Source organism: Agelaius tricolor, unplaced genomic scaffold (genome assembly GCF_023055355.1).
Source record: "Agelaius tricolor isolate 1412-34295 unplaced genomic scaffold, bAgeTri1.0.p SCAF_3, whole genome shotgun sequence".
Classification (NCBI taxonomy): Eukaryota; Metazoa; Chordata; class Aves; order Passeriformes; family Icteridae; genus Agelaius; species Agelaius tricolor.
Window position 1 is genome coordinate 17,381,097 of NW_027269263.1, and position 27,338 is coordinate 17,408,434.

The window sequence follows — 27,338 nt, forward strand, 5'->3', positions numbered from 1 at the left end:
GGCTGGGGGTGCTCAGGTGCCAGAATGCAGAGATTGGGGTGGCATGCTGCCTTTGTGGAAGGTGGTTTCAGCACTGGTTTTTCAAATGAGGAGGAAACACCAGTAAGAATTCTAGTATTTCCACAGGACAGATATTCCTAGCCATGCTTGTACTGTAAAATAAGTAAATTAATGCGCCATTGGTATGAAAAACAGATGGAAAACAAGTCCCATCTGTCTGAAATTGCTCAGGATTCAGGAAACCATAAACAATATAGTATTTATATTACAATACATACATATATATAAATGCATACAGACACTGCAGTGTATATATCTGGTACAAATATGTAGTATCGGGTCCTTGCAGTCAATATTTTCCATTTCTTCTGTTTTCTTATCCAGTTAACCAGTACTTCAGCTAACCAGTACTACTTGGCTTGTCAAGGAGGTGATTTAATCAATTAGCTTGCAAGTACCAAGCAAATGCCCCCAGGCATGGGGCACTTTGCTGGACAATCTGAGTCACTTCATTGTGCAATCCATGAATAGAAAAGGTAGAGACACTTCTCAGTCAGTCAGTCAACAAATGCTCATACTTCACACAGATTTAACATCCACCACAGGGAGTGACCTGCATAATAATTTCATTATTCGTATCTCTGGCCACTGATGATGAATGTAACTCACACCCTCAGTTACATAAGCCTCTATACATTTTCTCATATCAGTGAGGGACACCAATCTAATTGAAAATCTCAATTTCTTTGGAGTTCTTCCAGTCTTTTTCTAGTCACTCTTCATCTACCAAACAACACAAAGAATTAGAAGCCCTGCTATGACTTACTGCTATTTGGTTTCAGGATGCCTTTTTTTAGTATTCTATCAGACAGCCGGATAAATAAACTGATTCAGCTCAAACTACACAAGCAACATTTCTATCCTGAACTGAACTTTCTGTAGTGTGACTTTTGTAGAGTAGTTTTCCTTTCCAAATGCTTTTAATGTCTCCTGGTTTAATGTCTCTGTTGACACTGATAAAAGAAAAAATACAGCTTCCATTTTACAAATATTAGAAGTATGGAATTATTTGAAGGTTGATACCCTTGAAGAGCTGCAGCTACTCACAATCAAAGAACAACTTCTGTAAGATACAGAGGCCAAGGACAGCCTTGGCTGCAGGGAGCATGAGACTGTCAGGTTTCAGATCCTGGGAGAAGCAACAAGACAAAGAACAGAATTACAACCACAGACTTCAGATGAGACCTGCTTGGCAGGATCTGTGGGAAGTTGCCCTGGAGAGCAGAGGCCCAGAAGAGCTGGCTAATCTTCAAGGGCAGCTGCCTCAGAGCATAAGAACTGCTATTAGAATGTTCAGACAGTTCAGCAACTGTGGCAGAAAGCCAACATGGAGAACATGGAGCTACTGAGTGAACCTAAACACAAAAAGGAAGCATGCAGAAGATGGAAACTGAGACCAGCTACTTGGAAAGAACACAAACATTTTGTTTGCACACATAGGAATGAAATCAGGAAACCCATAGTTCAGTTGGAGCTGAAGGACAACAGGAAAGATTTCTGTAAGAACATTGACAGCAGAAGATGAATGTGGGCTTATTGCTCAGTAGGATGGGAGACTAGTCACAAAAGACATAGAAAAGGCCACTTTTACTAGCAAGGCTTGTCTTCTGGCCTGCACCAGCAGGTGTGGCCAAGGGGGCTGGAGAACATCAACTACAAGGAGAGTCTGAGAGATTAGGCTGTTCACCCCAGAGAAGAGAGGGCTTGAAAGGCCATTTTGTTGCATGCGAATTTTGCAAAGAGACTACAGAGAAAATGGAGCCAGACTCTTCTCGGAAGTGTGTAGTGAAAGTACAAAAGGCCACAGAACATACTGGAACATGGGAAATACTGATTAGATACTACTGAAAAAAATTACTCTAAAGGTAGTTAAATAATGAAACAGATTGTTCTGAGAGATTATGAAATCATCCTTGGAGGGGTTCAAGACTTGACTGGACACCATGCGCAATAGCTTCATCTAATTAGTCCTGTTTTGAGCCAGTGTCTGAACTAGATGATATTCTATAATTACATGGCAATTCACTGAGATTTGTAGATCTGTTCCCGCTCTCAGTGTCCAGTTACAAAAGGACAAATTGTGAAATTCTTACAAATAATAAGGTCTCACTCCATACACAAAGTTTTGCTAACACTAATGGAAATAAATTGAATTATGCAAGAACTGGCTTTTAATATTAAGAAAATGCATTGTCTACAACTCTAGTGAAAAGAACCAGTCACTTCTTCTCATCAGGCTGCAGGAAGTTTTCCAAAGCATCAATAATAATTAGCTACACTCACTGTACTTAAAAACAACAGATTTGCTTTGTGAAAAGTGCTTAAGAAGTTTTTAGTAAAACATTAAAAATAGTGATGAGCCACGCTTCTAATGTTATAGCATCTACTCCCTATAAGACAACAGAAAGAAGGCTAAATTTTTCCCTTATTGTTCTTTAAAAGTAAAGGACATCAGCAGTGGCTGTGAAGGTCCTCCTCACCCTCCAGTTGATAGCGAACATCAGTGTAAATAACCAGATGACTCTAATGAAAGAAAAACCATATAAAATGTGTTTCACCCGCCCTAAATTCAGGTGGGTATATTCAGGTACAGTACTCTGGGACTTGTTCCCATGGTAACACCCTCAGCATGGCAGGAGGCAAGAGTGGTTTTGTGCCTCCTGAACTATAGTTAACTTTAGGGTAGCAATGGGCTCTGATGTAGGTTAATACAACTCTCCAAAAGACTGAGCAACACTTACCACAGAGACACCCTGCCCATGAGCTTTCTTAGAGAATGGTCAGAGAAATGAGGACTCAGGCACTCAATGCTCCTAAGCCCTGCTGGGGATAGTAGTGCTGACCTTGTCATGTCCCCATGAAGGCACCCCAAAAGGCTGGTGGGACCTTTACAGCCTACAACTGCTAGGGGTGGGGGGCTCATTTTGGTTCAGAGATTGCATGTTATATCCAATGTATAGTGAAAGCTTTACTATTGACAACATTTAGATCTACCCACCGCTGGAAAATGCACCCATTAACAGGCCTGAAACAGCAGCAATATTCTATAAGAGGAAATTTGGCTTCTCACCTGATTCATTTTTATTACAGATCCAGTCAGGCTAGTATGGGTGAAATTAAGAAGAGGAAATCCTTTCCCTAGTTTATCTTCAAAAGGGACAAATAGAAATACATTTGAAAGTAATAATAAAATGCATTCCAGAAGCATCTTTCTCAAGGAACTCAATTTGTTTGCAATTTCCCTTTAATTAGCTGTTGTGTCTCTCAAGGGAGCTATTATTCATATGTACTAAAAAGGCAAAAAACCATGCAAAAAAGTTGCATATAAACCTCTTACAATCTCTCAGCTATCTGACACTGGGATCTGCCTGCCTTTGTTCCTCATCTGGTATCTCCCCCTCAAAATCTGGTTTCTGCTGTTTTCCATTCTGACTTACTGTCCATCTTTATTTTCTTCTCTACTTGATCCTCTCAGCCTGTGGGTTCCTCTTGTTCTCATCTATTCCTATTTTCCTGAATCAAACCCCAGCTTTTTTCTTATTTGTTTTTCTAAACATCTTACTTTTGATTCCCAGCCTTTCATTCTCTTTCTTTTATTCTCATTGATAGGTCAGCTTTTTCCTCAGCAGTCTTCTCACCTCTGTTCACCTCAGAGGCAACTTCTGTACCCTCCCACCTGCTTCTCTCTGCCATCACCCCCTTGCTCCTTGTCCCTTACTCCCTGCATCCCACGGAGCTGATTTTCTACTCTGTCCTGCCTGTGGCAGCAGGAGAAGCACAAAGGCAGAGGGAAGTGATAAAGTTAGAGATGTTACCCTGAAGCCCAAAGATGCAAGTGTGCTCTGCACTTCCTCAGTTTGGGCCATTCTCTGGTCTTGGCTTGACTCTGTCAGGACAAGACTCAAGCCAATCTCAGCTCTGCTGCCACACTGCATTCAGTGAAAATGGAACCCTAGACCAGTGTTTGAAAGGGAGCAAACACTTTGTGCCAGCCCCTGATCCATATGGCTGAACGACCAGGATTGAAGTCCAGCACAGAGTAAATCTGACCAGCTGTCACCAAATGGAAAGAAAACCTCCCATAACAGAGTCTTTAAAGCTGGGCACTCCCTTTTATGGTTTCAGTCTTGCTTTCCACCCAGCTGTGCTTAGGAACTGGCTACAGTCCTTACATTTGATTACTGGAATCACTATTCTCTGTAAAGCATAAGACAGAAAATTCTCCACCAGTGACTTTTGCTGTGACGGAAAAAGCACATTTGCTGATTAGTGCCTGATGTCTATGAGGTTGTAGCTTGATGAGGAAAATGGAGGGCTAGGACCAAAGTGACAAGCAAAACAATCAGAGCAGAGCTTGACAGAGAAAATCTCAGGCAAAAAAATATTTATTTTGGTTTAAGTTGCAGCTGAACGATGCAAAATATACATGGCAAAGAGGTGTTCATGTATCTTGCAATGAATTAAATTGAAGGGTTTTTTTTCTTTAAGTACCTGGGATGAACCTTAACTTTAGGAATGAAATATGCTAAACCTTATTTCAGCTGGTAGGACTCAGTTCTCAGAAGTGAACTGCTCTCTGGATGGAAGAACTGTCCTGTGCTTATGCTCTGTCTTAATGCCACTGTGATTAGAGCCTTTCTCCCTTTACTTAAAGATGTGGGTTGGACTAAGTTGCTGTGGAGTCTCAATGAGCATATCCAAGTCTACAGTGAGTGATCAAAATTGTGGCAGTGTGGGTTTTTTATTCCCCTTTTAAACTCCTGTTTTTATTGTATTTGGTTGAAGTGATTTAAGATAATTCCTGAAATGGAATTTAAGCCTGATTTTGTATCCACTCCAACTACTACACCTACTCCATCCAGCTGTGAATTCTGTCTGAAGCTAGGCAGGCTATATAATATTTTGAGCCTCTGATGAGGGAAAAACCCAAAACTCTCAGACATATCTCCTCTTACTGAAAAGAGAAAGAAAAGCAGAGAATATAGAGTTTCAAAACACAAAGAGCAGTGGCAGATGATTTCCCAAGACAGACCAATAATTGCTCACAATAGATTCAGAAGAATTTCTTTTGCCTCTGAAGGGCTCAGCTACCTTTCCTAGGTACTGAAACCATCAACTTACATCAGGGAAACCAAGACTGGAGTGCAGCAGGGAAAACTGGAACCTGAAGTAAAAAAAAAGTAAAAGAAGAGGATTCACTAGAGGCACAAGTTATGTTCACTGCTTGAAAATTCATTTGTGGAAATTCATACTTATTTCATGCTGATCCACACATTTAACTTTGACAAAGGCTCTTCAATTCCCAACAAATTTTAATTAAAACTGGCACGACTACAAATGAGTTCTAGAATCATCAGGCTCTTCCTGATACTAATCTCCTCCTATGGTCATGTGTAGTCCAGTGCTGTGACTATAAGACTTGGGAAATCAAATTTTTCTGTAATAGTAATTTCCTGGAATGGCTGAACTATACCTTTGTTAAATATTAATTATGATTTGAATAAACTCATACCTATTTCTAACTATTATGATTTGCTAACTTTTCCCACTGATGCCTGTAATGAATCCTTGGTTCACTGTACACATGTTCCTGGGGAAAAACAAAGTTTTGAAGAACAGGATAACACATTTTTGTGTCAAAAGCTCTAAGTGAGCAGCACCATTACTTCTTAAACTTATACTGACAGGCTCTGATCATTTCAAGTCCTCTTTTCCTGTTAAAAGGTCCAGTGACTAAAACTAAGAAAAGACTGCTCACATTTTTCTTTAATGAAATTATAATAGATTAAAAATTGTTATAAGTTCTGGAATTCTAACCCACCTCGATGTATAGAACTAATGTGAAGAAACACTGATGTGGGCTACTTGTCTGAAAGTCTTTGCTTCTACCCATCATGTGCATTTATGGAAAAAGAGGCTTTAAACCCAGCCCTACTTGAACTGTGGATAAAATGTGTTGTAAGACAGCTGAGAACAAGCACAATTGCAGGTAACCACAAAACCAGCAAGACCTAAGTGAAATCTAAAATGCTCTGAGCTTTGATTCAAACTACAGACACCTTTCTAGTCTCATTTGTTTGATGACATGCTGCTGCAGTGTGTGCTATGTAGTCTCACTTTCCCCTGCCCCTCTCATGAAGGCATATGGAGAACTATAGGGACAGTGGTCCTGTGCAGAGTTTGCACTACAGCACTTCTGTTTATGGTGCTCAGACTTTGCAGGAACATTCAGAGGGTTTTGAGTAAACTACTGAACTTGATTCTCCAAAACCAACATCGACTGAAACAGATGCCCTCAAGATAACCAATAAATTGACCATTATCATCTGGAAAGGTATTTAAGCTACAGAAAGGGGGAACATCACGGGGCACAAGAGACATGGTTGTTCCACAATATTATTATATTTCATCTCCAAGATTTAGACTAACCAGTTGAAAGTATCTTGGAGCTCCTATGAGAAAGAAGGTAACTAATATTCTTTTTCTCATGGTGAAACAAGCACTGTCAGCCTGACACAAGTTCTATTGTATCCTAATGTAGGGATAATTAATGCTTCTTTCTGAATTTTTCTTGGTTACCTCTTCAGAAGTAATGAGATAATCAACTTCTGTTTGCTTATAGTCAAATTGGCTCTGGTACTGGCTGTCTGCAGGAAAAAAAACAAAGCAGTCTTCTGTGACTGTATGCACAGATAGATACTGTCTTAGATACAGGCACAAATGCAGTTGCTTTTGTGATTGGAAACACATTGTCTAAACTTTTTGTGTGGTCAATATATATAGATTGTGAAATCATTTGTGAATTTGCTGTTTTCTGCCAGCAACTGGGATTGAGTGAACAGAGTGATAACACTGCCCTGATTGCCTCTTTATCATTAGGATCATTTAAGTCCTTGCATGGCTGACATAGTTGGTTCACTTGCAATCTAATGAAAAGATGTCTGGGGACACACTGAACTATTTCATAACACAGAGGTTAGGAACACTGCCCATCAGACAGTAACATTTTTATATATTACAATTTATTCTTGAATAGTTACTCAACCTCCCACATGGAGAAAAGGGCTCTCTGCACCTGCCTATTAAATCTATTAATTTCTACAACGTGTGGTGTGTGTTTCCTTCCTGTGAAATGCAGCACAACAATGTGCATATTTGTGGCAGAGCAGTATATGCTATTTTATGCTAATCTCTAAGATTTTCAAAGGACCAGGAAGATTAGTAGTGTGTGATTTGTCCAGCCCCAGCGCTGAACATTATCTTCTAGCTCCTTTTACTTACTAGATTCCCTGCAAAGATGTACTGGGTGGTTGAATTTGGCAGAACAGCAAACACTTCTACACAGCCAGTGATCTGTAGGACACATCTGCCTGCATTTAAACTGACTGCAGGAAGTGATGTAGCCATCAGCCTCAGCAGCACTGGGCCCACTGCTGTGTGACTCCAAGCAATCTGAGCAGGTTGAAAGAGGAAGAAACTGCTGAGGGCAGAGTTAAGCTTTTCTCAAGCTACAGTTCCTACAGCTGCATCATAACCAGGTGCTATTCACCAATCCTCTTGTAATGAATCAGTACTAAAAAAGCTTCATTTTCATTACACCAACTGAAGTGACAAAATTAGCATTGCATATACTCCGAGTCTCAGAGATAATAAAGCAAAAGATGAAGTTTTAAACTCACTGATACTGAACATATATAGAGAAACAATTTAGAGGCTACTCCTGAAAAACACATTTTAAGAGAAAGAGATCAGTATGTTAAATAAGTGAAGGAAATGAGTGATTCCAGTAAAAAAAAAAATTAATCAGCTTAACAATATAAAGAAATTGGAAAAGTTGACAAGCTTTGGAAACTCCTAGAGGACAAAGCTTCAGTTTGCGATGCAGATTCTGAATTTCATAGTCTTATAGTAAATATTGCCATATTTTTAAAGCATTTCATAGTATCTTAATTTCTTGCATCACATTTATAGATTCATGACTATTATTTCCCATCATATATAATCTCCAGGAGTCAGAAATCAGGAATCTTTGCAAAGAGAAGTCAGGCTAACAATAGCAGAGATACCATTCCTCTTTGAAGAGGAATGAAAGGAGACTGATCTGACAGATGGCTACCACTTATTCTTTTTAACTGTTTCAAAGACTGAGAGGAAATCTAGCCCTCAGAGGAGTGGAGAATGACTAAAGTGTAGTATGATATTGTTAGGAAGAGTTATCATGGGGGAGACAAGTAAGTTTGAATTTTGCACTAAAAACAGACCAGTTTTCTTGTCTCCTCCCAGCTTTTGCAAATGAGCCAGCACACAGATAATATCCATAGAAAACATTAGATACTGCTTTTTCTTAAAAGAGCTGTACAAATAAAAGTACTCACCTCAGAAATAAAACATCTGAGTAGGGAAGTGCTTAGATTAAAAGTACTATTAAGCTGTAAACAAAATAAATTAGGTAATTTTATCAGCTTGAAAATTAGGTTTTCCTTGGGGGGAAAAAACCCCAACACATCCTGTTTATTTTAGATAATCCATGTTTTGATTTAATATTTTCTTGCCTCAGAATGATTTCTAAGGAACCCACAGTGCTCTTTGGGACAGAAGAGAGAGATTTCTCATGGACTTGATTCAGGAGCATAAATCAGTAAACAAGCATTATTCTTTGAAAGAACAGACATGACTTCTGCCTCTAAGACTTTCTCAGATGAAATACGCTGAATATGTCCGAGGCAAGGACTCAAAAATCTCATATGCCTTTTTGCTGCTAACCACTGTGATGATGTTTACTAGTACCATATGTGTCACCAGTTTTCATAAACACCCTCTTAGCATTGCTACAGTTAGCAAAACTTATTGGAAACTTTGACTACAAATGCCATTGTGGAAACTGGCATTTCTGAGAGGTCCTGTATGTTCTTCAACCACAGAGGAAAGCTTAATTTGCTTGTACCTACTGCTTGCTTCTTTCTGCTGCTCTCTTAAGTCTGAGGATTTATTCTAGTTTGTCAATATAGCCAATACATTTATCGTGGGCCACTGTGCAGCAGACTGGGGCTTCAGTACACTTCGTCTTGTCTTGCCCTTTTCTACGTGGAATCCATGCTGAGAAAAGCTCTTTTAGATTCTTTTTGCCACTCCTGTCACACCAACTTTTGATGTTCATTCTATCATTCTTTGCCTAAAGCTGCCAAGAAGTTCAGTCTAAAGTCTGAAAGGGACTTTGACTACTTGAATTAAGACAAACTGAATGTCATGAATCTCTCTTACAATTGGTATAAGTAGGACCCAAATCTATGTGAAATGGCAAACATAAGGTGCTAGTGTTTGCTGACTATCCATCTTGCTAATATTTGTAATTCTATTACAAACAAATCGTACTCACCTCCTTGGAGATAGTGATGTTAAAGGCCCCTGCTCTGTAGTGAACCAGTGAAGCAGACATAAGAAAATAATTGGAGACTTCCAGATATATCATGGAATCACCCTGGTTTGGGAGAGCAAATGGTGCTGGCTCAAAGGGAGGGTCTGTGTGATTTCCCTCTGGATAGACTATGCCCTGCAAAAAGTCATCATCAAATATTTCTAGTTGAAACATTTTTATCTGTTAGAATGCATTAGCAGTGCTTGAACAGAAAGATTTTTTTCCTAGTCTGAAGAAAAGCTTGACATTAAAGAAACCTTGAACTAAGCAAATAAGTTTGTGTTATGCCCTAAAAATCAGCAAATTATGGCTCTTTAAAAAAATCAAAGACATCAAAGTAAATCTGAGTGCCATGCTTTCAAAGCTGTAATTTGAGCATTCAAGTGTGTATTCTGAACAGTAGCTACAAGACACGCACAAAAAATAATTCTCTGGACCACAGTTTTCTTTCTCTTGTAGCGAAGACACCTTTTAAAATTTAATGCTGAGGGTGACATTTCAGGAAAATCTTCAGGCACTCCTGAAAAGCACTAGAAGTTGCTTAGGACAGGGACACAAAAGAGCCTTTTATATCACCTAACACTTAGTCCTGGCCCAGCTGCCAATCCTCCCAGACCTATTTTGGGTGCTGCACAGGTAGGGGACCTTGGTTCAGGTATGCCAAGAAAATAACTATTAAAACGTGAGAGGGTATGAGGCCATGAAATTAAAGAAGAGTAATAAAGACAGTAGATAGTGTAGTTACTGACACTGTGAATGTTACTAGCTGGAAGATTCAATAGGAAAAACACTGGCATGGAAAGGTATAAAACCCTAAGAAAAAAAGCTGGAAGTTGGAAGAAGACAATTTATAACCATCAAGAACCAGCCTGTTCCAATGAGCACTGAATAACTTGCTTGACTGACTTAAAAAAGTCATCCTGTGTCCCACTGTGATGTCCATGTATTAAAGCTTAGCCTATGAATTCAATATAGTGACAGTAGCTGATAAGTAATTGCTTGGTTCTTTAAAGCTGTATATATCCTGCTTGCAAAGTTTTTTGTATGTGGTAAGAGCTGCTTGAACAAAATCAGCTCTGGCACATTTTTCTTAACTGAAATCTGTTCTGAGAGCCATGGGGATGCTCTGAATTACAAGGACTGTTGAAACTGCTGGAAAAACTGGGTGTTGCTGAGATAACTCCTTCAACAAAGGTGAAAAGTAGATAAGAACTGTTATGTGCTGCCCAAGGACTGTCTGAGAGGAGCCTTTTTTTGGGTGTAATCTGTACTTATACAAGATGCTGAATCATCTCAAAACAAACAGCTTTGGACTGCAATCACATTGGGAACCATCACAGATTATGTATCACTGCTAACAGGTGAAGACCAAGCAGCAGTAGAAGAGCTGTGTATCTAAAGAACACTTTTAAGCTGCTTGTAAAGCACCTCTGAAGGGCTTCAATTCTGAAATAATTTAATTACAAATAATAGCTTGGGTGAATTAACAAATGCTGGTTTCCAAAATAATTCTTGACCAAAATTCCCAAAATGTCTTATTGTTTTTCTAAGTAAATGTTGGAGAGGCTGAATAAGACTGTAGTGAGAGAATTCATCAACTCAAAAGATAATCAGAAAAGTCTTAGAAAGCACACAAATTAAAGACAAATAACCTTCAAATACAAGTTAATGTGTGATTTGGAGACTGCTGAGAATTAACTAGGGAAAAGTCTACTTGTGCAAAAGTGTCAGTCTGGCTTAAAACTAAAAGAATGATAGACAAAATCAAAACAGATGCTATTTACAAAACCACATCACAAACAGTTATTACTTAGTTTAAGCAAAGCATTTTTGCGATGATGAATCTGAAGAATGCTGGGAGATGGAAGAAGAAAAACACAGAAATTATTATAAGGGAAAAAGCGAGAGTATTCCCTTTGGAAAAGCCACTGATTCCTCCTGCTTTAGGCCTTGTTCTCCTGCTGTTCACAACTGAATACACTTTGCAGAAGTCTCTCCCGTGTAGTGAAAAATCCAGGGCAGAGTCGCTGTTTTTGCTACATATTTGCACCAGAGAAATAAACTCTCCTATATGGTTAGTGAAAAACTGCTAAACAGGACTAAATCCTATGGAAGATGATGTTAGCACGTTTTTCTGCCTATCAGTGCTGAAGAAAAGGGACTTTTTTTCACATAGAGAGTGCTTAATTATCAATATGATTGAAGACTTTTTCTGAGGGTGCTGGATGCAGCCTCAGTCTGTTACTTTTGATTGGACTATGTAGTCTGTTTATACTGTATAAAAATCAGATGGGTTCAAAGAGAAATGGGGGATTCACACAGAGATTATGAACATCTCCATATGAATATGAATGTGACAGCACAGCTCAGCGTGCCCTGGAACCTGAAGTGTTTAGTTATGTGCTATGTAAGAAAATTGTCTCAATGACCATGATTTTCAGTAATATCTGCCACTGCTTGGCACATGGAAGGTATAGGTCATTTTAAGAAAAATAAATGTCTACTTACTCTGCTTATGAATAACAGAGCAGATAATAGAAATACCCACAACGAACAGTGAAGAATGGGAACAAACTCTATTACTTGAATTATATTACTTACAGGAATTTAATTAACTTGAGTTAAGAAACAACCCAAATGTTTTCAATCTTGAGGGGAAAAACCCTAACAAGAACAATAATAAAAAGCTGTGGCATTGATTATAGTAGTGAAAATCTTATATCCTTTTTGAATATATATAACTATTGTACTCACATCTCTGCAAGAATGACACAAGTATGGTTACTGGTGGAAAAGAAACAAGCTCTGTGTGACACGGTCTGCCTGCAGCATCTTGTTACCTCACAGAACACAAGTCTTATGTCCACACACCAAAAGCATAAAGGAAAATGCTCATCTCCAAAATCTAAAGAAATAACACAGGTCAATTACAACAGACTGAAAGATTGCAGGTGACTTCCTATGGGTACAGAAGAAATCTAAATATTGTATATAAGATGCATGCAAGAGATTTCTAGGGTGCAGTATGGAGTATGTTAAGATACAGAACAATGGCTGTATTTTTCTTCCTTTCCTTTTTTTGTACCATGAACACGGGAATAGTTTGGCATCTAATAAAAATGGCTACAATTTGAGCACTATGAAAATTACTTAACAAAAAACTGCTATCACCAACTCACTCTTATGCTTTCTAAGCAGTGCATCCATCAATTTGATTTTGTATTTGATATTTAGGCATAGCTATTTGAAAAGAGAGACAAGTCAGACATGTAGGGCCTGTGTTTTAACTCCTCCCTTCGCTAACTGAAACCATCTTTGCAAATTTACATTTTATCCAATTTGTTGTGAATGGGCTTATCAAGATAACCAGATAGAAAGCAGTAGATACAGCTGGAGGAAAGGAAAGGGACACAGTGGCTTTCTTACCATGGACTGACATATTTGAAATATAAAATCTATCAGACTGGGACATGAATGTCATTTATATTAACAAGAAGCAACTATAGCAATACTGTTGACTGTTAGTTGTTGACTATAGTTGACTGTTTTTATTAATTTGAGAGTCTCCTAGACAAATCTAGGGGGTTGGAGTCTCAGTAGAGCTATATAGAAAGCAATCTGCAAAGTTGTGAATGTTAGTTTATAAATAACGCTCAATTAGCCACATTTTGTCTAAGAAAAAAATTTATAGAAAATCATAGTAAGAACTGTAAGCATTGTTTCATCTTCTCTTTTGAAAGCTGTATTTATAAATTGTAGGTCAGCTTGCCAAAAAGCTTAATCAATCTAGATGCCTTTTATACCTGCAACCTTCCATTTGCAACCTTGGACTCTCTAATATGGTCAAATGTCAGTGCTTTCGTGTGCAATAGGTCTAGTCAGCTCATTTGCTAGCACATGCAGGAAGAAATGTAAATTAACTGCACTTCACACATTCAACAAAGGAGTCTAGTTTTGAAAATAGATCATTACAAATCTCTTTTCAGAGCTTTCAGTAGTTAATCACATCCTGTAGCTGGATCCTTAGAAATCAAAATTTGAAAAGTATCCCTTTATGGTACAAACAGTGCTATTTCTCACAGAATAATTAGAAAGTTTGCTGTATATACCTAGATCCTCCACATGATTTGACTTTAACACTATCAATGCTCAGCTGGCAACTGTGTAGCAACGTGCACAAGTGGCCCCGCTATCCCGTGACACTCCGAAGATAACTGCAATAAACAGTCCTGGGATGAACACAGCAATTTCTCCTTGGTCTTTGCTGCTTGGGGAAAAAAAGCCAAACTCAGTCAAGAAAACATCTGCTGTAAGGGAACTATTTAAGAAACGGCTTGTAAATCAAATGTGAAAGAACTTCTTGTTTCTATTATCTAGAATGAAGAATGGGTTTCCAAGGGATTGAAGTATTTTAGGGACATGCCTGGTATCCAAAACCAGATTATATGCAAAGGTTTCCAGGACATGAATTTTCAGTGTGGTGCAGGATTTGACAAGTTTACAAAAATGTCACAATTTCACAGAAATACAGGACATTCCAGTTTTTCATGACAGATCAACCTGAAGGTCTCTGGGACTGCAACAGCAGAAGCCAGATAGCTCATAAATATATAACTCAAGTTTTATCAGTGCTTTAATTGTTCCACTTTGCTCTTTCTCGTAAGAAAATTTTCAATAATTCCTTTAGATCTTTACATTACTCCATTTTTTTTTGTCCAGCCCCAAATCCATTCATTCTCCTTTCTAAGAGAGAAATCTTTCTAAAATCCCTACTAAGGTATCAAGAGAAATCTCTTTAAACCTGAATTCCAGCAAATTTAGGTACTAGGACTATGGTTAGGAGTTGCAAAAGCTGTAGACCAACCAAGTAGGACAGAGAGTTGAATGCCTTATAAAAACCTCATTTACCATAATAGCACTGACACTGAAAGCATCACTTTTCACCCTTTCATCTTGATAACTTGAGTTTTCTTCTCTCAGGCATTACTACAGTGATGGCACAATACTATAGAGAAAGAACCTTGTCCAAGAGAAAGTTCAAACCATGAGTCTCTCCACTTTCCTCTTAATTTTTTTTAGGCAATGCAAAATTCCTGGAAAAAGAAGCTGTGATGCTAAAAGGTTAATTTTTACCCTAGACTGTCCCTAACCAAACCAGTGTCTAGTATTGCCAGTCACAATATTTTGCAAGTCCTTCCTATCAGCATTACCATATTAAACCTCCCCTTTTCAGTTCATGTATCTTTTTCTTCACAATAGTGATGAAACAGAAGAAAAAACAGAGAGTCTGGAGGAACAGTGACAGCAGCTCCCAGCCACCAGTCTCACTGAGACAGAATGCAGAACTGCATGTCCATGCTCCTTTGGAATCAGGATGTGCTGTGCTGTGAAATTTTGCAGCCTGGTGATCCATCTTGCTGTGCTATCTGGCTCACAATAGAGCAATGCCTACTGTTACCAGCTGCTCCATTAACCCAAATTGTAGAGATTAGCACCTTGCAAACTTTTCTGGTATTCCAGAAGTTTTAGCCCTCCCCACTCCCAATAAAAGCTATACTATTTAATACCATTGTATTACAACTGTATTGCAAGAATGCTGAAATAAGTGTCAAAATCAGCGTATAATCAAGTCATTACAGACAATCTTACACTGCACAGGCTTATGAAACTAAGTCAGTTTTCCATAGCAACCCAATTTCTGGAGTTTCTGAAGTTCTGAATGTTTGGCATTGTGACCGTGCCCTTCCTTTAGTAGGAGCTCTTTGGAAGGCAATAGACACTGTACCAGGACATAGCTAATTAGCTATGAGCTGATCAGCTATAGAGTCGACCTTCCAGCTATACTATACAAAGAAAGTAACAAATCTGGCCACTGTAAACTCTGTGGTCCTGAATATTCATGCAACGTCTGGACAAACTGAGCATGCTAACAAATGTCAGAACTGACACTTCCCAAAAAGATCTCTGGAGTAAAATAATTTTAAAAAACCCAAAAACCAACATTACTTGTCAGGGGATGTTTCCTTCTTAAGAAGCTTATTCAAATAGATTATTGTTGGATTGTAGTTAAATTATAATGTATATCTGACTTGAAAAATGATTTCCCACTATATTTCTTAGTTTCATTTGCAATCCTTCTCCCAGAGCCCTCCTACCTGCATTCTGTACAAAACTTCCAGTAACCATGTGTGTATTGTCCAGTCTGCACTGATTGTAGCCTGTGCCACTGACAGATAAATGCCAGTGCCAGGAATAAAGGAAGCAGAAGTTTCTGGGAAATCTACAGCATTAATTCTGTGCCTGCAGAATACAGAAAGGGGCATTATTAGACTGCATGTCGAAAGACTAAGAAGGACTTCTGATCACTTAAAACCCTTTTGGTATAAAAGGCAAAGTCTGTGCTTCAGTAAAAGCATTTCCTAGAAATGACTGATCCATGTATATTTTAGGAAAGAAAGACACTTGTACCATTATAACTCATAGCATCCTTGGAAAAAGAATCCTTGATATTTAGCCAGGGTGGGGTTTTTTTAGTTTGTTTTTGTTTGTTTTGTTTTTTGTTTATTTGGGTTTTTGTGTATGTGTGGGGGGGAGTTTGTTTTTTTTTTTTTTTGTAACAAAAACTTTCCTTGAGAGAAGAATGAACTCTTTAAAGAGAAATCTTCTTGCCAGGCAAAGAATAAATCGATGTTTAATCTCAGATACTACATTTATAAATAAATCCAGGTTGTCCAAATGCTAGCATTTGCTGAAGACAACCAAAGTTTTTGTTCTTCTATTCTGCTTCCTTGCCTAAACAAAGGGCTCTGGAGAGGACCCATTTTTCTAAATTAAATCTTACTTGAATTTTTCCCTGCCAAAACAAATATTTCTGAAATTCAAGGATATTGTCTTGCAAATGGGTGTGTTGAACTGAGCTGAACATTGTAAAGATATCACATGTCATCTTATCATGCAGTATACATTCCTCATTGTTCCCTGCTATCTGGCAGATTTCTCTGAAACAATTGCCATTAGTCTGCTTTCCCTGGGGCAGAAGGCACCAGCTACTTTCAGCAAAAATGACCATAACTTTCCAATAACACCTCAGGCATGCCTGATACCTTTAGGTATCTTGTTTGCAGTGAGCCAAAATCAGATTATGTACCAGGAAGACCGCCAATCTCAAGAACTATGGTTGGGGGAATGAATTGGGGTTTTGAAAATCATGCAATAATTTAGATTGAAATAGGACTTCAGGAGACTTTTCTGGTTCAACCTCCTACTCAAAGATGAAACAACTCAGAGACTCTGCCCACCTTAGTCTTGAACTCATCCGAGAATGCAGACTCCCCAACATTTTCAGTCCTTGTTCTGGTGCTCCCTAGAATGTTTTCTTAACAATGCAGTACTTTTCTTGATGTGACTTATGCCTTTTGCTCATCATTGTTCCAGTGTGTACCTTTGGAAGAATCTGGCTCTGTGTTCTCTTGGTTTTTTGTTTATAGCCTATTGGAAGGTGGGATTAAAGTTTGTAGAAAGACCTGCTTCTATATTAGTCTCTGTATTTGGAAAACTTGTAGGAAACTCTATAAAGCCATTTTTCTACTGGCTGTCCCTGGTACAAAGATTTTCCTCTTCAATAAACACTTGTTGAGCCCTATCCAGTTAAAATGGTAATTTATGATGTAAATTCATCCAAAAATATTCTGTAAAAAGCATCTTCCTGCCACATCAGCCAAGATACATCATCCCCTGCACACATTTTCATCTTATCCCTTTTTTGGCTTTTTTTTTCATCAAACACAAACAGATTATTTTCACTGCTACAGATCCTTCAGAGTAGAAGATTGTTAATAACACCAATTCTGCCCTCTTTCACACCTATTTCTACTGATGTATCATAGCCATGCTTACACCTGTCTTGCCCCAACCTCTTACACAAACTAGATGAAAAAAACCAGCCAAGGTGCTCCTTCAGAAGCTTTACAAAGTTCACCTCTGAGTGTAGCAGAACAAGTACTTTTAAAACCAATCAGAAGCAGAGTTAGATGAACCACTAAAATTTTACACTGAACAAAACAGTGGCCGTGTAATTATTGCAATGTTGTAATGAAAAGCGGTTTCATCATAAAACTTTGAAAATTATTTCCTTTACTTAACTTGAAATGACATAGTTGATGTTAACAACTGAGAAACTCTCCTGCCCACTCCAGCTTGGGAAAGTCTCTTTCAATACTGCTTGCTTCAGGAGCTCCATCCCAATCCTCCTGCCTACAAGAGGACATAGGAAAGCATGTGCCTTGCAGATTAGATTCAGGCACCTGAAGGCCCAGATACACTGCTGAATAATTTAATAATTTAATAATTTAAATAATTTAATTTTTAACATAGTTCTTGCAACACTCTGATTCTATGATGCTTACCTAAATCACCTTCCAACTACAAATATTCCCATCTACAACTTCTCTTAAGCTCACATATAAGACATTTAATCTAAGATCAAGACAATCTGTTAGGATCATTTTGTCCCTGAGTTGTATTTCATATTCGAGAGTTCATGTCAGGTTTCTGAAACTCTTATAACTCCCTTCATTCATAATGTGGGTGACCATGGGAAACACTTGATCATCATCCTTACCTCAGATTGGCTCACATCTGTTGGATGAAAAAGCAAGTTATGAAGTAGCAAGGCAATTTCTCTCTGTAGTGGTTACTTATAGAAAAACGGTCACATATGCATCTGAAGTACTGGTATGTCAAATGCAGAACTGTCTGAATTGTTGCTTGTGTACAGGAAGTTGTTTGAGTTTTAAAGACAATCCTCTAAAATGATTTCTTCCAGTTTCTTTCACAGTACGTGTGTTTTGCCACTGCACCTTAACCTTTACAGACTGCTACAGATATCTGACTTATTTCCTTACCTTCTTTCCTGCTTTAAGGAATCTCTAATTTCTCGAACGTTTCAATGCTATTTGTGCATTGATAATATACACAGACCCTATTGTCAACAAACAGAGCATCTTTTCATTCTAAATTCCTTGGGCCTTCCTTCTTTGATTAAGACATAACTAAAACTTTAATACTGAATGATGTCCTGCTTTCCAATGTTTGTAACACAAGAGTCTTTAGCTTTTGACCTCACAATTGCTGAATACAAAACACCTGGGTTTTTTCATTGCCAGGCTCCATAGTATTAGAAAAGCAAAGAACTGAAATTTGTGATAAGGTAACACTGGAATATCTTTTTATAAAATGCATGTTTTATGAGGGAGAAGTAAGTCATGATTCCCTGGGAATTCCTGTCTCCAAAGCAAAATATGGCCTCTCACTGAAATAACTTAAAGCTCTCTTATGACTGTCAGTGAAGGCAAATAGTGATCACAGGTGGAATTTCTCTCAAGGTTCTTGTAGCAGGCAAGAAGCACGAAGGCAGGATCTATTGCTTCAGCCTTCAATTCTCACATTAAGGGAAAGGATGTGAGGCACTAAGATCTTCAAATATGAGAAATACCTTTGGGAGGGGCACTGTTAATCTGCTCTTACTACTAATGCAGGGGTGTGCCAACTTAGTCTGTTCATTCAGCAATTGGAAGGCCATGCTGACTGTCACAAGAACTCCTGTGCTCGCAGTAAGAATCTAAAGGCATCAGAGATCCCTAGAAAGCAAGGGAGATCAATACCATTTTGGGTGATGGATGTTTGCCCTGCACTTTTCAACTCCTCAGAAGCCTTTAAAACAATGCTCATACAGCCAAATAAGTGGATCTGATCCTTGCTTTCATCTCAGTGGCATAAACCCTTTTAGTTTTCACCTCACAAGTCCATCGTTTACCTGTCAGCATGCTCGGTACATAAATGACAATTAATCCTTAGCATGACCCAGTCTTTGTTGAATTTGTGCCTTGTTAACCTTTATTACTAATATTGATTCTGTAAACAACTGAAATTCTATTACATGTCCTTCACACCCATGGAGTAAGCTTTAGGTAAGAGACAGTGAAAGTTAGCATGAATAGAAAGAGTATGGAAAACATACTGTGGAAATTTTCTTTTAGGGGCAGAATTATGGCAGTCACTACATTTTTTTTTTTTAAAGAATAGTACATGCAGGTGCTGTCCCATGCCAAATGCAGGAGTGAGAGTCAAGGTGTGAAGCTATGTGGCTGTTCCAAAATGGTAAGCTTTTTTTCCCAATTTTGTCTGTTTATTTTCAGCTAAATATTGCAGAAACAATAAGTCAGGTTTCTGACACTTTAAGAAAAGAGAAATTATATGACCATCTAATCCTGGTTCTAAGAAAGTATATAGGTATAAAGAATGTAGTAGAACCTTCTGGACCGTAGGAGAATGCAGTCATCAATAAAGGATAAATTCACACATGGGATGCACACAAAAGAAAGGAAATAAATTAGGGAAGAGACAAAGTGTCTTCCTGGTGTGAAGTGACAAAAGGAATATATTCTCTTTCAGTATTTAAGAAGCTTGTTCCTTCATTGCACCTCTATTAAGAAATGATATTCTGTACATAGAGTATTTATGATAAGTTAACTTCTGGCATCATATATTTATGATAAGTTAACTTCCAGCCCCTTCTGAGTAATCCCCACTTTAAGACCAGGATTAGCCTCAAGCCTCAAGGACAGCCAACACAGCAGGAAAAAATACCATATCTTTAGCATCTTCTCACCCTTGTCACAGATCTATTAACAACATGTATGATACGGATGTTTTCATAAATTATGCATACCATGAGTTGCAAAAAATCAGTATCCATTACTTCCCTCAATGAAATTTGGACAAGGATGGATAGGCAAGAGGACTTTAGTTAATGATTTTATTGTGCAGAGACATCACTGTGGGAGCCAGCACAGATTTCTGATTCCTTGGATATCACTTTGGCAGGCACTAGGTTTTGGTGAGACTGAGTGGTTCTGCTCCACGACTCTACCCTTTCCCCACACCCATGTCTTGGCTATTGTATTTTATCATCTGTCCTGCCACCTGCAGAGTGAGCATGACAAAGCAATCCCAGTCAAGCAGGAGTAGGTCTGTCTTTCTCTATAACACCACATTCTTTTTACAGAGCCTCCCTAGGATACACTGGCTTTGAGAGTTCCAAAGTTTTTCAACTGAATCTTCTGGTCTAATACAATAAGATAGGTCAGACACTGCTACATGAGATTGACTAAATGAGATTACAAGAGAAGGGACTGCAAGGGTAAATTCAAAGCCTGTGTGAGAATTACATGGTGATCGCAAAGGAACAGCGAAGGGTTTCCTGGCATGAGAATGCAGTGGTGTGGGTGAGTGCAAAGCAGGCTCTGAGCCACTGTGTGGTGGGACATAACCACACAACACAGATTCACAAAAGCTGAGGCAAATTGTTTCTTTCTGTGACACATCCCTACTATAAAAGTAAGGTTTCTTTGTTCAAAATTCTTGAATTGATCCTGATTTTCACTACCAATGACAGCTACTGCTCAATTTCCTAGAAATAACAATACTGTTTCTCAAGACAACTTCAAGTCTTCCCAGTGCTGCCTTAGAAAATTGTTTATTAGGGACCCATAATAACTTTATGCTGGGCTTAGCACAGAGGGGAGTGGCACATCCTTTTCTAACGTCCGACTGTGATCATGATACCTGCCTATGTATAAAACCATGCAGGTTAATTAGTAGCAATAAGTTTTGCTGGTTTCCCAGTCATTTGGAGTCTATAAAGTCATTCCTGGATTTCTAACCAGCATCATATTGTCTTGGACAATCTTTTCCATAATCTGCTAGAAAACACATAAATGCTCTTAAAACAAGCACAAACCCTCTGCTCCACAAAAAAAACACGCCACCCCCCCACCCTTTGTTAGTCTTACTTCTGTATTGAACTTAGTATTATCAGGTCAGACTACAAATGGTTGCAAATCTATGTTCTACCTAGTACCTCATAAAAAGCTGGTCCTTGGTAATTTCCCACTATAAGACAGACAAAATACATTATCAATATTGCCCTGATATTGGTTCTTTGAGGAATCCTTACAAAGTTATCCCAGGACACTGTGCAAGAAAAAGTAGTCTCAGGGAAAAAAACATTTTGAGAACATAATCCGCATTGTGACAAATTTTGAAAATGTACCCTTTAATTGGTCCATCTCTAGTTCTTGCCGTTTTGGTTTTCTCTATTTTAAGCAACTCAAAATAAATACTTTAAGGTAGCAATACTGTATTATGCACAACAGATTCCTGAAGTCACATACCCTGCATGTTTTCCAAAAAAGTGTCCTAACTTTTCTTGCAAACATGCCACTTTCAATCCTGATTAATAAGGGTCAATTAAAAATCAATGTAAAACCAGACAGACAGATTTTTCTATTATTAAAGGACATGGATATTTACTAGATATTTATCTAGCAGGATTGCTAGAAACATTGATGCAGATGACATACCTCATTCCCATAGCATTTCATTTACACTGAGGGACAGAAAACAGCAGTCTTGGTCATTACTGTGCTTTGGAGTTGACAAGTTCTTCTTTGGATCTTAAATGTATGTTGGGTAAGAAGCTGAAAGAAAAACTGAACTGCCATGGGAATAAAAGAAGTATCATTTCAGGCTGCTTCCTTACACCAACAAACTGTACTTCTGCACTCCAAAGCTGATACTCTTGTTTTCATTCCCAAGCCCCTCTCAGACTCAGGATGATTGTACAAGGTCCGTCAGATGACTGAGGCAGACAGAGCTAAGCAGAAGGAACTTGTCAGCTGCCTGATAGTCTGAATGAGAGCTGCCAATTGCACTGCTGAGGACAATAGATGTCAGACAAATTGCTCTGATTTTTATCTTCAGTAACTGAGCAGGCACAGTCCAATATCTGTATGTAAATAATTCTCTTAATTCTTTTGTCTTCACAAAGATTAAAGTACCTTCAAGTACTGTTTCAATTTGTGTACCTGTCTCACCCTAATGAAGTATCCTACTTACCAGAGTGTAGATACCATGTCTGGTTTCTCCTTTGTGAACAGTCTGCAAAAACTCTTAAGAAAAATCACAATAAAGATAACAGATGAAATTTGCCTAAGAACTCAGCAAGCATTTGATGTAGAAAAAGTCACTATACTTGTCTTGTACAGGTTTAACACATCCATAAAAACACACTATCTTAAACTGACCATCCTCAGAATAGAGTATATCTGAAAAAGAATTTTGTCATTGTCTTGCCTTGGTCCGGTACAAGATTCTTCAGTCTACAGCCCACAGAGTAATTTCTTTCACTTTCAAACATTTAGAAACCCCATTAGTTAACAAACACAAGACAAACAGTTCTCAGACACGATAGCAAATATAGTGTCTACCCAACCTGAAGTCCAGAAAGAGCACTTTAGTTTCCCAAATATCTCTGCTGTTATCTCTGGGACTGGATTTTTCAGTTTCTTTACTCCATTCTTCCTAGTTACTCTGCAGTATACTCAAGAACCAGGATGGTTTTTGCAGCTCACTCAACAATGTCAAATCAAAAAGGACTCAACAGCCTCAGGGTTTTAACCCTTCCTACACACTGATATTCCATATGGAAGACTGCCTCTTGAGGGAAAAGGAATATGAAGTTTATATGATTGATGAAAGAGATATATTGGTAGGAATGCTTAAAGAAAACAGCAAATGACACAAGAGTTTGCTAAATTACATAAAGGCAGATGAACCCTCTTCCCAACTACTGGGAATACCCACAGAATAAGAAAAACTCCAGCAAGCTCCTGCTCATGGTTTCCTGCGTTCTGTGTAGAAAGTCATGCTATCCACTTCCCAGTTCATGAGGCAGCCATCAATCTTACTCAGTGAAATCTTCAAACAGAAAGCACAGGAGGCAATGGCCACCCCTACTCCACAAGTTGTATCTGTGAGTATGTCTGGGACACTCCCCAATTTTTCAGCAGCTTTGCAAAAGCTTTGTGTTACCACAGCTTTTCCTAAGTGTGGCTTTACTACTGATACCCTTCATAAAGGCTTTCAAGGCCTTGGAGCAGGGTTGCCAGAGAACTATTAATCTATGCCAGGCTGCAAAATAAATAGCATAGCTGCAATGCCTATGCAGAATCTGCTAACAATGGATAACAATGTTGGGAAGCAGTTGTCTGATGAGCTGATGGAAAAAACCATTGTCACTGTTAGGATCCATTGAGTCAATGTTGCTGAGCTCTGTAACTGCCCTATCCTAGCACTTGAGCCAGGACTATGAGGCTCATTTTTACCAAAGTCCCTTTAGCAAAACAAAAATCAGTGTCCTTGTTCTGGCTCTACCCTGCATGCTGCCCTCATAGCTAAGAATTGAGGGGTGGTTCCCACGACACAGGGAAAGAGTAAGAAACACTGAGACTCTGAACAGGAATGCAGCAGGCATTATTTGTCTGCCCAGATTTAGACTCGAGTCCATCATTTGCATAGGTCTGTTCTAAGCTTTCTTCTCCGCTTTTCTGCCCATAGTTTGGCTCACTCATCAGCCTCTTGTACAACCATTCCCTTCCTTTCTGGGAACTGACAGTAGCATGAGGCACACTCAGCCTAGGCAGCCACTTCCCTGGGTTCACACAAATTGCAGTCCTGTCAGATTCCCAAGAGGTGGATGCAGTGATCTCCCTAAGAAAAAAATGAGCCTCTTTTTACCACCCAGAGAAATGTGATTTTAGTCTGCTAATGAAAAGATACAAAATTCTGACTTTAGCCACTTCAAATACTTTTGCTCAGCACACAACTCCCAGCAATTTGATACTGTTAAAAATATAGAAATACAAGAAAAACCACCGAAAGTGTCTGAAGCAATCCGGCAAACTCCAGGAAAACTGCTGGAAGGTCTTTTGCTCCATACAATCACGATTTTAATCAGCAACAGAGAAGATAAGAGCCACGTGAGCAAACTCAGACACTGCTTAAGAGTAATCTGTAGACAGCCAACCTGAGATGGTGTAACACACTCACTGTATAGAGCATTAGCATAAAGGGCTCTAAAATACCTTCTAGCAGTAAAGCTGGCCACCAGCAAGCTGCAAGAATTTAGGAGGTTGCCTCCACTGGCTTTCATTTGAATCTCCTCCACTGGCAAACTTCAATGGCACTTCAGACTTTGGCACTTCATCTCCCAGTGATACTCCAGCCTTCATACCCATCTCCTTCTCTTCCCACACTTTATCACATCTTTCAGTGTGACTCTTGTCATTCAAAATATGAGCATCGTAAGTTAATACATACACATATGTATTTATTTATACATATTATAAAATACATCATTTATAGTGGCAAATACATGAAGAGAAATAACAGAAAAGGTCCACCAGCTCACAGCTTTATTACCACACTCTTCTTTCAGGAAAAAAAATTTCCATGAGGTATGTAATTGAACCAAAGAGACCTTTACATTTTATAGCTCTCCTCTGCCATGGGACTTGGTCAACAGGACTCCAGCTTTAATTTTCAAATAACTCAAGAGCACCCACAAGGGCTATCAGTAGGGTTTTACAGCTTTGGTGAAACAGGTTCTGTTGCCTGTGTTTCACACTGACCATGAGGAAAAGAAACATCCTCAATAAAGTACTTTGAGTAGAGAAACCACAGTCTTCAACAACCATTTCAAGCTACTGACAAAGAGCTTTCTTTTGGCACCATACTGTGTATTATCTTAATGAACTAGATTTAAAAATAATTTACTCTTTCTGACAAGAGTGAACTATGCTGAAAGTCAAAATTCCTCTGTACACAACCATTCTTTAAGCCTCTAAGCACACAGGTTTCCTATAGTATTTGGACAAGTGCCCTTCCCAGACAGAGGTCAACTTCATATATGGCCATTGAAAGTCTCCTGCCTGCACACTGAGAAAAATTAAAATGGTGGAGAAAACCTGTAACTCATCAAATAACAGCCCCTTCTTCTAGAATGATGTGTGAAGGAAAAAATAATGGTGGTGTTAAGTCATGTGAAATTTGCCAGACTTGAAAGCTGAGGAAAACATTTTAGCCTTTCATCCTAATTGTTTCCTAGGAGGTTTTCCTGCTGTGTGGAAAATGTGTCTAAACCTTATATTATAGCATGACTCATAAAGTTCAAAGGAAAAATTCACAGAGTGGCAGCAAAAAAGCTCACTTGTAACTTGGTCTAGCTGGTTACCCAATAATGACTAGTCAGCTCCTGAGAAATTGAACCACCTCACGTCACACAGTCGCTTCAGCCTGTGCAAGCTACAAGAAAGGTGGTTCTGCTGTTAGCAGCATGTCTGCCATGGAGCCAGTGGGGTAACAGGAGGCGGCTGTGACAGGGATAAGTCTGGAGAATGAAACAGAGTAGGACATCCATGGCCAAAGGAAAACGGTGATAATGTTGAGGCAGCAGCTTGACACACTTTGGATTCAACCCTCCTCGAGAGAGCAAAGAATTTCTGAAAGGCACAGTGCTCCTCACGTGCTCTCCTTTCTACTTCTCTGTGAGGTCCACTCTCATCCCCCTCTGTGGCAGCAACCCACTCTTCTGGGTTTATTCAGGATGTGTCCTCATTTGATGATGACTGTGTAAGGACTCTATCCAAAAGGGCGGTGGCAAAGGGTGCAGCTTCTCAGGAAATCCCTTGTTGTTGTGGTAAGTTACACCAAGCTGACTGTAATGAGCATCAGCTCTTCCCTTGTCCAGCGAGTGGTGTTCCAGCTCAGCTGCCTCTTTCCTTTCATCACCTCCAGTGCAAGCCTCTCCTTTCCACTGAGGAATTTATTGGCATGTTGAAACCAGAGGATGGCTGCCCTTCAATTTGAGACATCTCTGAGAGCCAACTCTAAAAAGAACTGCATGAGATTGATTGGATGGCCATTTTCAGATGCATTAAGAAGATTTCACCTGCAGCCCAGAATAGTTTTTTGGAGTTTCAAGTCTCCTTTTTCTTGCTGGGCTCCCAGGTGCTGAAAGAAGACAGCAGGGCTGTTCCTACAGGGTTAAGCAATGTGATTAGGGCCCTAATAAGCAGTTGTACTTGGTGGTAGCTGTCTAAGCTAGGTCTTGTAATTTCACTTATCATTTTAGTATTACATTCCCAGAAAGTACCCCACTTATGTTATTCTTTGTATGGGGAAATGTGATGCACCCCATGATCTGAGAATATCCATTGTTCTAAGTTAGCTCTGAATTTACTGCTTTTGAAAATTCTATGGAATTCATTAAATGAAGTGAAAACTTGAAAAAAAAATTGCTTTTTACATTATTCCCCCACTCAACATTATGCTCCTGCCAAGTGTGCACTTTCAGATAAAAGACGTGAGGAAATGCTATTTTTCCAAGTATGACAAGTGAAGGGGAACTAAAGCCAGTAAACTTCAGTTTGTATCACTTCATACTTTTGTCGAGATTATTGGCTCACAGGTATTGCAGCACTACCTCTGAAGTGACAACATAGCAGACTGGTGTAGAAAAAAACATGTTCCTTCATAAAACTAAACACTCTCGGGGGCAGCATCCTCCTTCAGCCTTTCCTTTTGAGCATTTCCACCCTCGGCCACAGTTTAACAGCCAGCCAGGCTCTCCCTTGTAGCGTTGGCTACAGAACATCACCTGGCCCGATGTTACCCTGAGGAGGAGCAGGGCAGCGGCCCAACTACCCTCGGCACGCGGCATCAGGCAGCCCGAGCGCAGGAGTTACTCCGCCAGTTGCTCATCCACGGCAGGGTAAGAGGCTGAGGAGGAGTGGAGCCGTTGTGAGGCGCGGGAGCAGCGCCGGGGCCGCACACGCAGCAATGGCGGCTCCCGCATCGCCTGTGGGGGCGCGCGCGGAGGCGGCTCCTCCCCGCGCGCAGCCGAGCGCCCAATCATCGATCGTGGCCGGGCCACAGCGCGGCACGCAGAGACAGCGATTGGGGG

At 39.3% G+C, this 27,338-nt stretch overlaps 1 protein-coding gene across 1 annotated transcript; it reads right to left on the reverse strand.

Annotated features, from left to right (window-relative positions):
• Positions 1 to 2,511: 2,511 nt before the first annotated feature.
• LOC139587635 (BPI fold-containing family C protein-like) lies at positions 2,512 to 27,290 on the reverse strand. Its single transcript, XM_071422030.1, is given in 19 exon segments — positions 2,512 to 2,583; positions 3,131 to 3,207; positions 4,233 to 4,299; positions 5,182 to 5,224; positions 6,640 to 6,707; positions 7,342 to 7,512; positions 8,436 to 8,489; positions 9,437 to 9,610; positions 11,128 to 11,165; positions 11,168 to 11,218; positions 12,655 to 12,717; positions 12,804 to 12,865; positions 13,585 to 13,663; positions 13,666 to 13,742; positions 15,644 to 15,778; positions 17,620 to 17,733; positions 20,039 to 20,157; positions 21,709 to 21,766; positions 27,121 to 27,290. Coding segments are annotated over 19 exon segments (1,692 nt in total).
• Positions 27,291 to 27,338: the final 48 nt, after the last annotated feature.